Genomic DNA, 17,970 nt, shown 5'->3' on the forward strand with positions numbered 1-17,970 from the left:
TATGATTGCATTTTCATTATTACATGGTAATAAATGTGTGATTGCATATTGTGGGAGAATAAGAGTAGGCTTATATCTTCCAGATACAGCACAGAAAGATGTTGATATGTATCTGTGTGCTATGTTTGTGCAATGAAAGCAGATCTTTGCTGTAGGCTACAGTACACAGTGGCATGCCCCTACTGTACATCTTTCAGAATCATTCAAATAACACTATAAAGTTTACTAAATTAATAAGGCCTAGTGCATAGACATAAGAATAGCTCAGCTAGTGATATTTCTTTTTTGCAAAGAGCATGTGTTGACATATTTTAATATAAACTATCTTTCAGAGACCAGTAAGTGTTCACCACAATTTGGGCAAAACACATTTCACACCAACACTGAGGGCTGAAATGTTGGGTTCTGATTAATTTAGCTAGCTATGCTTAACATTGTGAGAAAACACTTATCAGCGAAGGTCACAATAAATTCAACACATTTTTCTGCCACTTAACTTTGTTTTATCGGATTACTTTTTACATGCACAACATTGCAGACGTGTAGGCAGCAAGAAGAACCCTCAATTTGCTAAACCACCTAGCACGAATTTAGTACCTCAAAGTTGATTGGTCAGAATCCAGCAAGGCGGAAGTCTAACAGGCGCGGGGGATTCCCCGAGGGAAGTTCCCAACGCTTTATAAAACATGTAAAATGTACATTTGTTCGAAATACACCATATCCTCTCCCGCACGTCGTACATATAGGCCACTCGAAGAATAAGAAGCTGTCGCAGTATCAAAACAATAGTTTGGCAATTTTCGAATGAAGGTAAGATACTGTTAATATAGGCTACAATCAGATACCAAAGTTGAGGGCGAACTGACCTAGGCTAGATCTGATATCTAACTATCTCAACTTGCTAACTATTGACATTCAATACGACAAAACAGAACTATACCAATTTTGTATAGTCAACGTTCAATTTATGAGTGTCAACGTTCTGTGTAGCCAGTTCGTGCTTGATAGAATGTTGCTAGAAATGTAGAACTATTTGGCTGCTTCAGGCTACGGTGTAATCTTCATATCATGTAGCCAGCAGATTTGACCCGCTTGTTTACAGCTGCACTAGGGTCGGACAGGTTTCCTGTTTAGATTAAGACACAGCGGAGCTGGCGCGAGATATGGCTCAGAAAATATACTTCAATCCAGGGATGAGAAATGCGTTGTACTCCGAATTGTCTAGCAGTCGTTCAATCTTCTAAATGGAACAGGTGGGATAATGGGACAATTTGGGGTACGACGCATTTCTCATCCCTGGATTGAGGTACATTTTCCAAGCCATATCTCACACTTTGGTGTTTTAATCTACGCAGGAAGACTTTCTGGGTCAGAGTTACTGGCTGCATATCGTGCTACTTGGTCTGCAACCAGTGACATACAATGACTGTTTTAAGCTTGAGTGTGTTTAAAGTAAATTACTAGATAGAGAATGGGATTAGCTGTTTAATCAAATGAAGTAACCAAACATATTACCATGCTCATTATTCATTGTAAATTCAAAGTTAGAGAATGGGATTAGCTGTTTAATCAAATGAAGTAACCAAACATATTACCATGCTCATTATTCATTGTAAATTCAAAGTAAAAAAAAAAAAGATTCAGAACACCCAGGAAAAACAATACCCAACCGAAAAGCATTAGAGATGTCAAAGATTCACAGTTTAGGTCAGGGGTATTTAACCGGGGGTCCATACTGCAGGGGTCCGCTATAAACAAATATACATATACAGTGCATTTGGAAATATTCAGATCCCTTGACTATTTCCCACATTGTTACGTTACAGCCATATTCTAAAATGGAATAATTTTTTTTTTTCCCTCTCTCAATCTACATACTATTATACCCCATAATGACAAAGCAAAAACAGAAACATATCACATTTACATCGGTATTCAGACCCTTTACTCTGTACTTTGAAGCACCTTTGGCAGCGATTACAGCCTCGAGTCTTCTTGGGTATGACGCTACAAGCTTTGCACACCTGTAATTGGGGAGTTTCTCTACAGACAATTCCTTGAACCTCATGGCTTGGTTTACTCTGACATGCACTCTCAACTGTGGGACCTTTATATAGACAGGTGTGTGCGTTTCCAAAGCATGTCCAATCCAATCGAATTTACCACAGGTGGACTCCAATGAAGTTGTAGAAACATCTCAAGGATGATCAACGGAAACAGGATGCGCCTGAGCTCAATTTCGAGTCTCATAGCAAAGAGTCTGAATACTTAGGTAAATCAGGTATTTCTGTTTTATTTGTAATACATTTGCAAATATTCCTAAACCTGTTTTCGCTTAGTTATTATGGGGTATTGTGTGTAGACTGCTGAGGACTTAAAACATTTTTTAAATCCATTTTAGAATAAAGGTGTAACAACAAAATGCGCAAAAAGTCAAGGGGTCTGAATACTTTCCAAAGGCACTACATATATACATACATACAGTACCAGTCATGTTTGGACACACCTACTCATTCCAGGATTTTTCTTTATTTTTACAATTGTCTAATAATAGTGAAGACATCAAAATTATGAGATAACACATATGGAACCATGTAGTAACCAAAAAAGTGTTAAACAAATCAAAAAATATATTTTATATTTGAGATTCTTCAAAGTAGCCACCCTTTGCCTTGATGACAGTTTTGCACACTTTTGGCATTCTCTCAACCAGCTTTATGTGGTAGTCACATGGAATACATTTCAATTAACAGGTGTGGCTTGTTAAAAGTTAATTTGTGGATTTTCCTCTTAAAACCTCTTATGGCTGCAGGGGCAGTAATGACTAGCTTGGATGAAAGGTGCACAGAGGTGCCCATAGTAGACTGCCTGCTCCTCAGTCCCAGTTGCTAATATATGCATATTATTATTCGTATTGGATAGAAAACACTCTGAAGTTTCTAAAACTGTTTGAATTATGTCTGTGAGTATAACAGAACTCAGATGGCAGGCAAAAACCTGAGAAGTTCCACTTCCTGTTTGAATTTTTTCTGAGGTGGCAGATTTTCAACCAAGCTCTCATTGAAATTACAGCGAGATATTGATGTGTTTTCACTTCCTACGGCTTCCACTAGATGTCAACAGTCAATAGAACTTTGTCTGATGACTCTAATGTGAGGGGGGCCGAAGGAGACAGGAATTAGTCAGGTCTGCCACGAGCTGACCATGCATTCACTCTGTTCCTCCGCTCTTCTGAAGTCAATCTAATTCTCCGGTTGGAACGTTATTCAAGATGTATGTTAACAACATTCTAAAGATTGATTCAGTACATCGTTTGACATGTTTCTACTGACTGTTACGGAACTTTTGGACATTTCGTCACGTTATAGTGGACACGCTTTGTGACTTWGGAATTYTTTACCAAAKGRGCTAACCAAAMTAGSTAATTGGACKTAAATAACYGACATTATCGAARAAATCAAGCATTTATTGTGGACCTGGGATTCCTAGGACTGCATTCTGATGAAGTTCGTCAAAGGTAAGGAAACATTTATCATGTATTTTCTGGTTTCTGTTGACCCCAACATGGCGGCTAATTTGGCTATTGTTCTGAGCTCCGTCTCAGATTATTGCATGATTTGCTTTTTCCGTAAAGTTTTTTTGAAATCTGACACAGTGGTTGCATTAAGGAGAGGTATATCTATAATGCCATGTGTATATCATCTACATTTATGATGAGTATTTCTGTTGAAACGATGTGGCTATGCAAAATCACTTGATGTTTTTGGAACTAGTGAATGTAACGCGCCAATGTAAACTCAGATTTTTTGTTATAAATATGAACTTTATCAAACAAAACATGCATGTATTGTGTAACATGAAGTGCTATGAGTGTCATCTGATGAAGATAATCAAAGGTTAGTGATTAATTTTATCTATATTTCTGCTTTTTGTGAAAGCTATCTTTCGCTGGAAAAATGGCTGTGCTTATTGTGGTTTGGTGGTGACCTAACATAATCGTTTGTAGTGCTTTCGCTGAAAAGCATATTTGAAATCGGACACTTTGGTGGGATTAACAACAAGATTACCTTTAAAATGATAAAAGACACATGTATGTTTGAGGAATTTTAATTATGAGATTTCTGTTGTTTGAATTTGGCGCCCTGCACTTTCACTGGCTGTTGTCATATCGATCCCGGTAGCGGGATGCAGCCATAAGAAGTGCCAATCAGTTGTGTTGTGACAAGGTAGGGGTGGTATAGAGAAGATAGCCCTATTTGGTAAATGCCAAGTCCATATTATGGCAACAGCTCAAATAAGCAAAGAGAAACAACAGTCCATTATTACTTTAAGATATGAAGGTCAGTCAATCCGGAAAATGTCAAGAACTTTGAAAGTTTCTTCAAGTGCAGTCGCATAAACCATCAAGTGCTATGATGAAACTGGCTCTCCTCAGGACCGCCACAGGAAAGGAAGACCCAGAGTTACCTCTGCTGCAGAGAATAAGTTCATTAGAGTTACCAGCCTTTAAGTAACAGACACATGTCAACATCAACTGTTGAGAGGAGACTGCGTGAATCAGGCCTTCGTTGTCGAATTGCTGCAAAGAAACTACTACCAATAAGAGGAATGGACTTGATTGGGCCAAGAAACAAGAGCAATTGACATTTGACCAGTGGAAATCTGTCCTTTGGTCTGATGTGTCCAAATTTGAGATTTTTGGTTCCAACCGTGTGTCTTTGTGAGACGCAGAGTAGGTGAATGGATGATCTCTATATGTGTGGTTCCCACCGTGAAGCATGGAGGAGGTGTGATGGTATGGGGGTGCTTTGCTGGTGACACTGTCTGTGGTTTATTTAGAATTCAAGGCACACTTAACCAGTATGGCTACCACAGCATTCTGCAGCGATATGCTTTCCCATCTTGTTTGCGTTTAGTGGGACAATCATTTGTTTTTCAACAGGACAATGACCCAACACACCTCCAGGCTGTGTAAGGGCTATTTGACCAAAAAGGAGAGTGATGGAGTGCTGCATCAGATGACCTGGCTTCCACAATCACCCGACCTCAACCAAATTGAGATGGTTTGGGATGAGTTGGACCGCAGAGTGAAGGAAAAGTGGCCAACAAGTGCTCAGCATATGTGGGAACTCCTTCAAGGCTGTTGGAAAAGCATTCCAGGTGAAGCTGGTTGAGAGAATGCCAAGCGTGTGCAAAGCTGTCGTCAAGGCAAAGGGTGGCTACTTTGAAGAATCTCAAATATATTTTGATTTGTTTAACACTTTTTCTGGTTACTACATGATTCCATATGTGTTATTTCATAGTTTTGATGTCTTCACTATTATTCTACAATGTAGAAAATAGTAAAATAAAGAAAAACCCTTGAATGAGTAGGTGTGTCCAAACGTTTGACTGGTACTGTGTGTGTGTATATATAGATCTACAGTGGGGCAAAAAAGTATTTAGTCAGTCACCAATTGTGCAAGTTCTCCCACTTAAAAAGATGAGAGAGGCCTGTAATTTTCATCATAGGTACACTTCAACTATGACAGACAAAATGAGGAAAAAAAATCCAGAAAGTCACATTGTAGGATTTTTAATGAATTTATTTGCAAATTATGGTGGAAAATAAGTATCCCCCACTGTATACTGAACAAAAATATAAATACAACATGTAAAGTGTTGGTCCCATGGTTCATGAGCTGAAATAAAATATCCCAGAAATGTTCCATGTGCACAAAAAGGTTATTGCTCTCACATTTTGTGCACACATTTGTTTACACCCTTGACATCTCTAAAATGTTGAGCACAAATTTGTTTACATCCCAGTTAGTGAGCATTTCTCCTTTGCCAAAATAATCCATCTACCTGACAGGTGTGGCATATCAACAAGCTGTTTAAACAGCATGATTATTACACAGGTGCACCTTGTGCTGTGGACAATAAAAGGCCACTAAAATGTCTCAAGTTTTGAGGGAGGGTGCAATTGACATGCTAACTGCAGGAATGTCCACCAGAACTGTTGCCAGAGAATTTAATGTTAATTTTTCTACCATAAGTTGCCTCCAGTGTTGCTTTAGAGAATTTGACAGTACGTCCAACTGGCCTCACAACCGCAGACCACGTGTATGACATCGTGTGGGTGCGCGGTTTGCTGTGGTGGTGGTGGCGTTATGGTATGGGCTGGCATAATCTATGGACAACTAATACAATTGCATTTTATCGATGGCAATTTGAATGCACAAAAATGCTGTGACGAGATCCTACAGTGTAGACATTTCCTTGTTTTGAAAGAAAAGCGAATTATTTTGTCCATTTAAAATAACATCAAATTTATCAGAGGTAGAGTGTAGACATTGGTAATGTTGTAAAAGCCTATTCTAGCTGGAAACGGCTGATTTTTAATGGAATATGTACAGTTGAAGTCGGAAGTTTACATACACTTAAGTTGGAGTCATTAAACTAGTTTTTCAACCACTCCACACATTTCTTGTTAACAAACTATAGTTTTGGCAAGTAGGTTAGGACATCTACTTTGTGCATGACACAAGTAATTTTTCCAACAATTGTTTACAGACAGATTATTTCACTTATAATTCACTGTATCACAATTCCAGTGGGTCAGAAGTTTACATACACTAAGTTGACTGTGCCTTTAAACAGCTTGGAAWAVTCCAGAAAATGATGTCATGGCTTTYGAAGCATCTGATAGGCTAATTGACATAATTTGAGTCAATTGGAGGTGTACCTGTGGATGTATTTCAAGGCCTACCTTCAAACTCAGTGCCTCTTTGCTTGACATCATGGAAAAATTCAAATAAATCTGCCAAGACCTCAGAAAACAATTGTAGACCTCCACAAGTCTGGTTCATCCTTGGGAGCAATTTCCAAACGCCTGGCGGTACCACGTTCATCTGTACAAACAATAGTACGCAAGTATAAAAACCATGGGACCACACAGCCGTCATACCGCTCAGGAAGGAGACGCATTCTGTCTCCTAGAGATGAACGTACTTTGGTGCGAAAAGTGCAAATCAATCCCAGAACAACAGCAAAGGACCTTGTGAAGATGCTGGAGGAAACAGGTACAAATGTATCTATAGCCACAGTAAAACGACTCCTATATCGACATAACCTGAAAGGCCGCTCAGCAAGGAAAAAGCCACTGCTCCAAAACCGCCATAAAAAAGCCAGACTACGGTTTGCAACTGCACATGGGGACAAAGATCATACTTTTTGGAGAAATGTCCTCTGGTCTGATGAAACAAAAATAGAACTGTTTGGCCATAATGACCATCGTTATGTTTGGAGGAAAAAGGGGGCGGCTTGCAAGCCGAAGAACACCATCCCAACCGCGAAGCATGGGGGTGGCAGCATCATGTTGTGGGGGTGCTTTGCTGCAGGAGGGACTGGTGCACTTCACAAAATAGATGGCATCATGAGGATAGGAAAATTATGTGGATATATTGAAGCAACATCTCAAGACATCAGTCGGGAAGCTTGGTCGCAAATGGTTCTTCCAAATGGACAATGACCCCAAGCATGCTTCCAAAGTTGTGGCAAAATGCCTTATGGACAACAAAGTCAAGGTATTGGAGTGGCCATCACACAGCCCTGACCTAAATCCTATAGAAAATCTGTGGGCAGAAGTGAAAAAGCTTGTGCGAGCAAGGAGGCCTACAAACATGACTCAGTTACACCAGTTCTGTCAGGAGGAATGGGCCAAAATTCACCCAACTTATTGTGGGAAGATTGTGGAAGCCTACCTCAAACGTTTGACCCAAGTTAAACAATTTAAAGACAATGTTACCAAATACTAATTGAGTGTATGTAAACTTCTGACCCACTGGGAATGTGATTAAAGAAATAAAAGCTGAAATAAATCACTCTCTCCTACTATTCTGAAATTTCACATTCTTAAAATAAAGTGGTGATCCTAACTGAAGTTAGACAGTGCATTTTTACTAGGATTAAATATCAAGAATTGTGAAACTGAGTTTAAATGTATTTGGCAAAGGTGTATGTAAACTTCCGACTTCAACTGTACATAGACGTACAGAGGCCTATTATCGGCAACCATCACTCCTGTGTTCCAATGACATGTTGTGTTAGCTAATCCAAGTTTATAATTTTAAAAGGCTAATTGATCATTAGAAAACCCTTTTGCAATTATGTTAGCACAGCGCAAAACTGTTGTTCTGATTAAACTCTTAAAGGAACGGTTCCTTTTTTTTTTCAATTTTCGCCTAAAATGAAATACTCAAATCTAACTGCATGTAGCTCAGCCCCTGAAGCAAGGATATAAATTTTCTTGGTACCATTTGAAAGGAAACACTTTTTAAAGTTTGTGGAAATGTGAAAGGAATGTAGGAGAATATAACGCATTAGATCTGGTAAAAGATAATACAAAGAAAAAAAAACGTTTTTTGTATTTTTTTTGTACCATCTTTGAAATGCAAGAGAAAGGCCATAATGTTTTATTCCAGCCCAGATGCAATTTAGATATTGACCACTAGATGACAGCAGTGTATGTGCAACGATTTTGTCTGATCCAATGAACCATTGCATTTCTGTTCAAAATGTTGTATCAAGACTGCCCAAATGTGCCTAAGTTGTTTATTAATAACTTTTCATGTTAAACTGTGCACTCTCCTCAAACATTAGCATGGTATTCTTTCAGTGTAGTAGCTACTGTAAATTGGACAGTGCAGTTAACTTAAATTCTTGTTAATCTTTCTGCCAATTTCAGATATGTCTATGTCTTGGGAAATGTTCTTGTTACTTACAACCTCATGCTAATCGCATTAGCCTACGTTAGCTCAACCATCCCACAGGGGACCCACCAATCCTGAAACACCAGTCTCAACGTCAACAGGGAAGAGGCGACTCCAGGATGCTGGCCTTCTAGGCAGAGTTCCTCTGTCCAGTGTCTGTGTTTTTTCCCTTCTTAATCTTTTATTTTTACTGGCCAGTCTGAGATATGTATTTTCTTTGCAACTGCCTAGAAGGCCAGCATCCTGGAGCCGCCTCTTCACTGTTGACGATGAGACTGGTGTTTTGCGGGTACTATTTAATGAAGCTGCCAGTTGAGGACTTGTGAGGCGTCTGTTTCTCAAACTAGACACTCTAATGTACTTGTCGTCTTGCTCAGTTGTGCACTGGGGCCTTCCACTCCTCTTTCTATTCTGGTTAGCGCCAGTTTGCGCTGTTCTGTGAAGGGAGTAGTTCACAGCATTGTACGAGATCTTCAATTTCTTGGCAATTTCTCGCATTGGAATAGCCTTCATTTCTCCGAACAAGAATAGAGTGACAAGTTTCAGAAGTAAGTGTTTGATTCTGGCCATTTTGAGCCTGTAATCAAACCCAGAAATGCTGATGCTCCAGATACTCAACTAGTCTAAAGAAGGCCAGTCTTATTGCTTCTTTAATCAGACCAACAGTTTTCAGCTGTGCTAACATAATTGCAAAAGAGTTCTCTAATGATCAATTAGCCTTTTAAAATGATAAACTTGGATTAGCTAACACAACGTGCCATTGGAGCAGAGGAGTGATGGTTGCTGATTATTGGCCTCTGTACGCCTATGTAGATATTCCATCGAAATTCTGCCGTTTCCAGGTACAATAGTAATTTACAACATTAACAATGTCTACACTGTATTTCTGATCAATTTGATGTTATTTTAATGGACAAAAAACAAGGACATTTCTAGAGTGACTCCAAACTTTTGAACGGTAGTGTATATGATACATTTGGAAACTATTTAGACCCCTTGACTTTCCACATTTTGTTACATTACAGCCTTATTCTACAATGGGTTAAATTGTTTTTTTTCTCCCATCAATCTACACACATTATTTTTGCTAATTTATTACAAATAAAAAACATAACTTACGTAAATAAGGTTTTAGACCATTTGCTTTTAGAATCGAAATTGAGCTCAGGTGCATCCTGTTTCCATTGATCATCCTTGAGATGTTTCTACAACTTCATTGGAGTCCACCTGTGGTAAATTCAATTGATTGGACATGATTTGGAAAGAGACACACCTTTTCTATATAAGGTCCCACAGTTGACAGTGCATGAGGTCGAAGGAATTGTCCTTAGAGCTCCGAGACAGGTTTGTTGAGGCACAGATCTGGGGAAGGGTAATAAAAAATGACTTCTGCATTGAAGGTTCCCAAGAAGACAGTGGCCTCTATTATTATTGAATGAAAGAAGTTTGGAACCACCAAGACTCTTCCTAGAGCTGGCACCCTGGCCAAATTGTGCAATCGGGGATGAAGGGCCTTGGTTAGGGAGGTGACCAAGAACTCAATGTTCACTTTGCAGAGCTCCAGAGTTCCTCTGGGGTGATGGGAGAACCTTCTAGAACGACAACCATCTCTGCAGCACTCCGCCAATCAGGCCTTTATGGTGGAGTGGCCAGACGGAAGCCACTCCTCGGTAAAATGCACATGACAGTCTCCACCTAAGGACTCTCAGACTATGACCAACAAGATTCTCTGGTCTGATGAAAGCAAGATTGAACTCTTTGGCCTGAATGCCAAGCGTCACGTCTGGAGGAATCCTGGCACCATCCCTACGGTGAAGCATGATGGTTGCAGCATCATGCTGTGGGGATGTTTTTCAGCGGCAGGGACTGGGAGACAAGTCAGCATCGAGGGAAAGATAAACGGAGAAAAGTACAGAGGTCCTCGATGAAAACCTGCTCCAGAACGAACGCTTGGGACCTCAGACTGGGGCGAAGGTTCACCTTCCAACAGGACAACAACCCTAAGCACACAGCCAAGACAATGTAAGGGTGGCTTGGGGACAAGTCTCTGAATGTCCTTGAGTGGCCCAGCCAGAGCCTGGACTTGAACCCGATCTAACATCTCTGAAGAGACCTGAAAATAGCTGTGCAGCGACGCTCCCCATCCAACCTGACAGAGCTTGATAGGATCTCCAGAGAAGATTGGGAGACCCCACCCAAATACTGGTGTGCCAAGCTTGTATCATCATACCCAAGTAGACTCGAGGCTGTAATCGCTGCCAAGGTGTTTCAACAAAGTACTGAGTAAGGGGTCTGAATACATATGTAAATGTGATATTTAATTAATTTTTTATTTTTTTATAAAGTTGCAACAATTTCTAAAAACCTGTTTTTGCTTTGTCATTATCGGGTATTGTGTGTAGATTGATGAGAGGGGGGGGGGGAACGATTTAATCAATTTTAGAATAAGGCTGTAACGTAACAAAATGTGGGAAAAGTGAAGGGGTCTGAATAATTTCCGAATATACTTATACAGTGCATTCAGAAAGTATTCAGATCGCTTCACTTTCTCAACATTTTGTTACGTTACAGCCTTATTCTAAAATGTATTCAATTGTTTTAAAATGAATTCAATGATTTTATGAATATCGCTAGCAACAACAGTAAAAAAGAAGAGAATATCTTTTTTCTAAGGATGTCAAACTTTATTTCCCAACTCCTAATATTGAGCAAATTACACTCATTGGAGCCAATTACACTCACTGGAGTATATCTGACATAGGCCTTGAAAAACTACCCTCAAATAGGCTACTGGTTCGGCAAGTGCCACTGGCTGCTGGTAAGCTTTCTTGACTTGGACATAGATTTTTGTCAGCACATGGCTACCCTTTGTTTAACTCTACCAATTATGTGTGGAAGTCAAAATAATGAAAAACTATATTCCAAATCTATTTATTTTAAAATGTTGATTACTTCTCCTTGCCATTATCATTCACCTGATGCTAAGCCCTTTTTTTTTTTTTTGCCCTAACGTATGTTGGGGGACCCTGGGTCGCCGGTTTGCCTGGGAGGGCTCCCTGGGCAAGAAAAGGTTGAAGACCCCTGGTTTAGGTCATTGGCAATTGACTTTATTGTATTAGTAGCTTAATGTATTGATCATGTCATAATGCAATTGTATTGATAGAGATACAGTAGGTTATTTGGTATTAGTCATTAGCTATCATAATAATAGCTAACAACATTGAGGTACGTTTACCCCAAATATTGTACATTCCATTTATAATTTATGAAAACCTATTATTTAGTAGAGTTGTTGCAGCCATTGGTCATGTATGAACCAAAGATGTCAATAGATGTCATCAATTTATTTAAGTGATGTTCTTATCATCATGAGTACTTAAACATTTATTTCTTTAGTAGATCTTTTGGATGTTTGTTTTTGCTTTCTCACCAAGAGGCTATTTCTACACAGGCCACTTATGATCATCCTGAAATGTTTACCGTACGTTTCTAAAATTAGCAAGTACAGGCGTAAAAGAGAAGTATGCACTGGCCACAGTTTCATGATTAGCGAGGAGGACTTCGTTTTTACAGCAAATCATGTGATAATGTGCTTTAATGCTGCATTGTGCCCCTAAACATTGGTTGTGTGATATGTTGCCACAGGGCCCATGACTGCTGTGTCAGTAATGATTGTGGAGCACACGGCATGGAGAGGAATATTGGAGACCAGCTCAACAAGGCATTTGAAGCTTACCGCCAGGCCTCTATCGAGCGAGACAGCGCCAAAAGGGAACTACAGAACACGGTATTATACCTAAATCATTGCGATAGAAATCTAACTCTTCTAATTTACCTATGAGACTTCAACCCCATCCAGTGCGATGTGGCGTAGCCTTCTATACAGTGCTTTGATATAATTAAGTGCTGTAGCATGGTAATTACAGTGATTTACAATAGAGGCTACAAAAGGCTACCTACCTAGTAAGTGATGACATTCATGATTTAATATGTAATGGAAGGTTAACTTTTGCAGAATGAATATTATCAACGGCACACTCAGAAACTTCAGAAACAGATAGAAGACCAGCAGCAGTTGATTTCAAAACTAAAAGATCAGTTGATAGCAGCAACTAAGCAACCTTCAGGTAAATGACAAGCATAATTGTTTTTTTAATACTATTGTTTGCATGATGACATATTCTGACATATTCTATACCATACCGTTGAACTATAGTGAAAGAAACAGTAAAACCGTAGTCTATATTGGGCATGTGCATGCATTCTGTTATATTTTCGGTTCCCCTGGAGATAAATTGTGCTGTAAGAAATATTATTGCTGTTTCGGGACATTGTACACTTCCCATCGCAAATGACACTTCCCGTGTTGACTGTGGTTGGGCTGCTACATTATATTTTTTATCTAATTTGATTGTTAGGAGAGGTGAAAGGTGAGGCTGTTCCTAGAAAACAGGAAGACGAAACCCTGTCTCCTTCCAACCATCTCTTTGACAACCCAAGCAGCTCCTTCCGGAAGATTCATTACTTGGTAACCATGTTTAACACAATTAGTAATACAATCCACATAAGAGGATAATTAGATATTGTTTATTTATGTTTACAAATATGATGCAGACAGGCAAAATGCAAGGATGTGATAGGGTCAGAGTGCGAATTATATTGTGACATTTGGGGTGTCTACATTTTTTTCACGGGACCTCCTATGTGTGAAAAAATAAGTAAATATAGCAAAGACATGTCATTTAACGGTAAAAAGTGTAATGACGTGCCGATTTGTCGTTTGGTCTACACTCTTGTAGCCTGAATAAATTGAATCGTCTTGCTGACAGAAGGGCCTTTTTTGTAGAAAGAAAAGGGACACCTGAAAAGGGACTGAGATGCGGGAGTATCCCAGGAAGTGCAGCCACATGGGGGGGAGGTTTAAATCATGACGTGGGGGTGTTTGTTTAATTTGAAATAGTAAAAATAGCATTTTAAATAAATAGGATAATGGTTAAATGAGCATTATTTAGAGACCCCCCCCAAAAGTTTGACTTTGTTGCATTTAGGGGGCTGTATGTCTCATTCAGGGGTTCACGCTCTGGATAGGGTGCGAACATGGCATCCCCGGTTGCTGCCTCATAATTATTTTATTTTGGTTTTCTTTCAAATGAGCTCAATATCCTCTTTTTTTAATTTTAAGCGAGCACACATACAGCCACACACACAAACATACGTTGTTCACCAATTGTACATTGCTTGTAGATATCCTGTTTCAGCAGGGCCTGAGAGCAGTAGCATAGCTCATGCCAATGCACAATACAATAGCTCCACTTCCTGTGACATAGGTCATCTTTCATTTTGTTGCGTCACTCTAATAAAGGTCGCAAGCTCTAATTTTTAGCCAGATAACAAATTCACTGAACCTGTTTGACTAATGTAAAAGCATTATTTTCCCCCCTTAATCAAAAATAAAACATGTGTTTTGGAATTTGTTATTTTCTAATATAATCATAACTCGTTATCATGTGTAATTTGTGTAATTTTAAAAGAATGAATACACACATACAGTCTTTCATCAACAGGTGGCGCTAGAGGATAACATCACCAAACCTCAGGGTCTGAGGCCGTAATAAGCCAGCTTTCTTGTTGAGAAATAATTCCCTAATCGATCACAAAGCAGCAACCATTTTAGTAGATTCATTAACAATAATCGGATCATTTTTAGTTTGAATGGTGGATGTTCTCTTGCCATGTAAGTCCTCAATGCCATGTGTGTCTGTTTTTCAGAAGGGGAACATGGAAACGGCAATGATTGTGTCACCTTCACCACACACAGCACCTGTAAACAGCAGTTTTGAGAAGTATGTGCTTTAGTCACCAGTATCTTTACTTCATTGTTGGCTGAAAAGCAGTTTTCTTACTTGTATTTCTTTGTCTCTCAGAAAATATGTTTTTGAGGCATTTCAAGCTCTTCAGGGGAAATTCCAGCAGATACAGACATTAACCCGGAGACAAAAAGATCACCTGAAAAAATTCTACAAAGGAAATTACATGGCAAATGGTAATATTAGTCCGCACAATAGTAATTTTAGATTGGAGAAATTGCTTATTATTCCAGCACTGTTGAAAGGCACCCATTGCCTGAACTCATGTCCAGCTTGACTCTAATTTAATTACAATAGAGAAAGTATGTTGACTTACAATTGCTTTGGATATGGCATAACACTGTATTAGTGATTATAAATTGTAGCTTTAGCTTGATTCCTGTATACAATTAGATAGCAACACACTAAGCTGAACCGTACATTAATGCCTCATTGGCCTATTGACCCATGGCCCACCCACCTACCTGTGTGGAAATAGAATGAGCAGATAAACATGTTTCATTATTCCACAGACACATGGTGTGGTGTAGCGCTGGTTAGTTGAATGAAAAGCAAGTTGGAATGAAATAATGTTTTCCTATTATACTTATTGTGTGAAATTAGAAGATTAAATTAAACAGGCAAAAGGTTCTCGGCGTTATTCATTATTACCTGATTATTCATCATTACTTGGAACTAATCGCTACTCAATAGCATAAGTTAATATCTCAATGTTGCAAGTGAATGTCGATTATGTTACATAAACAGTATGATAAAAGCCTTGTGTTTGCCATTCGACAGAGCAGCAGTTCTCCATGCCAATTCAGTGTACAGACGTGACCGCGGAGCAGGCGGAGAGGTCCTTCCCCTCAGCCTCAGCCTTAAGGCCAGGGGTCATCCTCCAGCACCCGCCCACATCCCTGGCATCCCGCGGTGCCAGCCAAGAGGACAGGGATCTAGTGGACTCCCTCACCAGACTCAGCGTCAAGTTCCCCCCCTCCACAGACAGTGAATACGAGTTCTTGAACAGCGCTCCAGAGAAACACTTTGACCTGTCTATGCCAAGGCAACGGGCAGCAGTCAGCAGTATCCCTGCCGTCATAGAGGAATCGTCTATGGAGCTGGCCATCCCATTCCTGTATCCTACGTCTCCCTCTCACCCCACCTCCCCCTCCACCTCACTCTCACACGAGAGTGTGCGTGGGCCCCTGCAGGTGAGATTCGCGGGAAATGCTCTTTCCTTTATTTGCAGCAGGTAAATGTAGGAAATTCACAACACCTGATTTGTTCTGGCAAATGAATGGGAGAGAGAGAGAGAGCGTATAAGTAGTGAAAGACAACCTAAAACATCAATGAAAGTTGTTGCTCGCGATAAAAGGCCAATTTTTCTCTGATTACCGAGTTGAGAGCTCCAGTCAAACTTTAAACTAACATGGAAATGCCATTAATTGGTTAGATTCAGTAGATGTATACCTGCTAAAACAGAGGTGAGTTGAGATGTGATAGGCCTATGTGTACGACAATGCTTGTTGCATATTTATTACAATGTGTCCTACCTTGCTATTTGTCATTGACATACAATCAGCAAATAGAGAAGTAACAAATTATCATAAAACACACCAATTGTTTTGGATGATAATGCTTTTTTTTGCCATGCAGTTTAGTAGTTGGTTATGTAAGTCCATGTTGATGTCAGAACCAAGGTAATGTATATTTTATGACTACCATTATCAGTACAACTGCACCCCCTGTGAGGTCGTGTATGCAGAATTATAGAAGCAATCTTTCTTTTTTTATCTATTGATGCAGTACAAATTTTGATAATACACAGCAATTGGCCTCCCAGATTTCTTGGCTCATCTGAGTCCCATATTGCTGGATGTGTACCTCAAATTGATATTTAGCTGTCATGTATTCTTTGTTGAGTATTGCTTAACCAGGCTTTTGGTTAAAAATGACACAGAAGAAATGCACCTTTGTTCAGACGCGTATCTGGGTTGTGATTAACACCTACACCGATGGTCGAACATTTCATTGTTTGGATTTCTCTGTTTCTAACTTAACAAACGTTGCCTCAGGCATTAACAATGCCAGGAACAAGTAACTACTAAATCCTACCGTAGCAAATGCACAGCATTACAATAGTACAAGTAGTGGGGCAGGAACTATAGATGTTGAGAAAGCGGGTTCAAGTGGGACACTGCTTTGCTTGTATTCCCCGGAGCAACATATCTTTCCTCAGTGGAGACCCAAGCACATGGCCAACTGTAAGTGGGTGAGTGTAAGCAATGCAAAGTGTATGAATAATGGAGTATAAGTGGTGTGTTTGTCCCTCCATGTAGCCTCTGTGGAGCCCTGAGCTTTGTGATGCAGTAGCAGCGGCAGCGCAGGCCGTGAGAGCGACGCCACAACAACAGATCAACAACAGCCCTGATATCTGTGCCTACTGCAACGCGGAAGTTCCCCAAGACCACATGAAGAGCCACCTTTATACTCATTGCCAGAGGGAGAGTGAAGCCAGCAATTGACACTAGCAGACAGTGGCTGCCCAATGGAACGCCTCTAGGCTTAATTCATGGTTTATTCATGTCTTTGTTGCCACGCCATGAATTACACGCGCTGGGCTGGATGTCACATGACACTGGTGTTTGCAACGGGACTAGAATCCACTCTTGATCATATATTTAATTTGTAAGAGTTGAATGGTACATTTTACAGTCGTCGTCTTAAGATATTACTTTGAAATTGTACATCGCTAGACCTATGAAATTGAATTGTACAGTATGTAGGTTTAAGTATAATAAAGCAATAATTTAATCTTGATTTTTCAGTTGTATTATTTTGTTAGTCTTTATAAAACACAGGGACTTGGCATGTTGACATACAGTATGTACATGTAGGCCTACTGTACACGTCTCCCCCAAAGCAGTAAGATTTTGATACTGTATGTATTTTCAGGGAAACATTCAACTTTAATTCTCCACGTGGATCTGGAAATGCGTGTCGTGAAAATTATTGAAGTACTGAACAATATTTTTTGTAGTTATGATATATATATATATATACTGAACAAAACGCAACAATTTCAAAGATTTTACTGAGTTACAGTTCATATAAGGAAATTAGTCATTAGGCCACTAATCTATGGATTTCACATGACTGGGCAGGGGCTCAGGAGGGCGTAGGCCCACCCACTAGGGAGGCAGGCCCAGCCAATCAGAATGAGTTTTTCCACACAAAAGTTTTTTTTTTACAGACAGAAATACCCCTCAGATGATCCCACAGGTGAATAAGCTGGATGTGGAGGTCGTGGGCTGGCGTGATTACACGTGGTCTGCGGTTGTGAAGCCGGTCGGACGTACTGCCAAATT

At 39.7% G+C, this 17,970-nt stretch overlaps 1 protein-coding gene across 2 annotated transcripts; it reads left to right on the forward strand.

Moving 5' to 3' along the window:
- The first annotated feature begins 634 nt into the window (after positions 1–634).
- Positions 635–17,422, forward strand: LOC111974646 (TRAF family member-associated NF-kappa-B activator). Of its 2 annotated transcripts, none has more exons than XM_024002543.1 (8): positions 635–810; positions 12,399–12,540; positions 12,769–12,880; positions 13,172–13,281; positions 14,523–14,596; positions 14,678–14,796; positions 15,401–15,813; positions 16,942–17,422. In XM_024002543.1, exons 2-8 carry the CDS (start codon positions 12,442–12,444, stop codon positions 17,125–17,127), a joined length of 1,113 nt encoding a protein of 370 aa, XP_023858311.1. In that variant the 5' UTR covers positions 635–810; positions 12,399–12,441; the 3' UTR covers positions 17,128–17,422. The 2 variants fall into 2 exon arrangements, with proteins under 2 accessions (XP_023858311.1, XP_070303264.1); XM_070447163.1 differs by lacking the exon at positions 635–810 and adding an exon at positions 11,752–11,843.
- Positions 17,423–17,970: the final 548 nt, after the last annotated feature.

Source organism: Salvelinus sp. IW2-2015, linkage group LG2 (genome assembly GCF_002910315.2).
Source record: "Salvelinus sp. IW2-2015 linkage group LG2, ASM291031v2, whole genome shotgun sequence".
NCBI lineage: Eukaryota > Metazoa > Chordata > Actinopteri > Salmoniformes > Salmonidae > Salvelinus > Salvelinus sp. IW2-2015.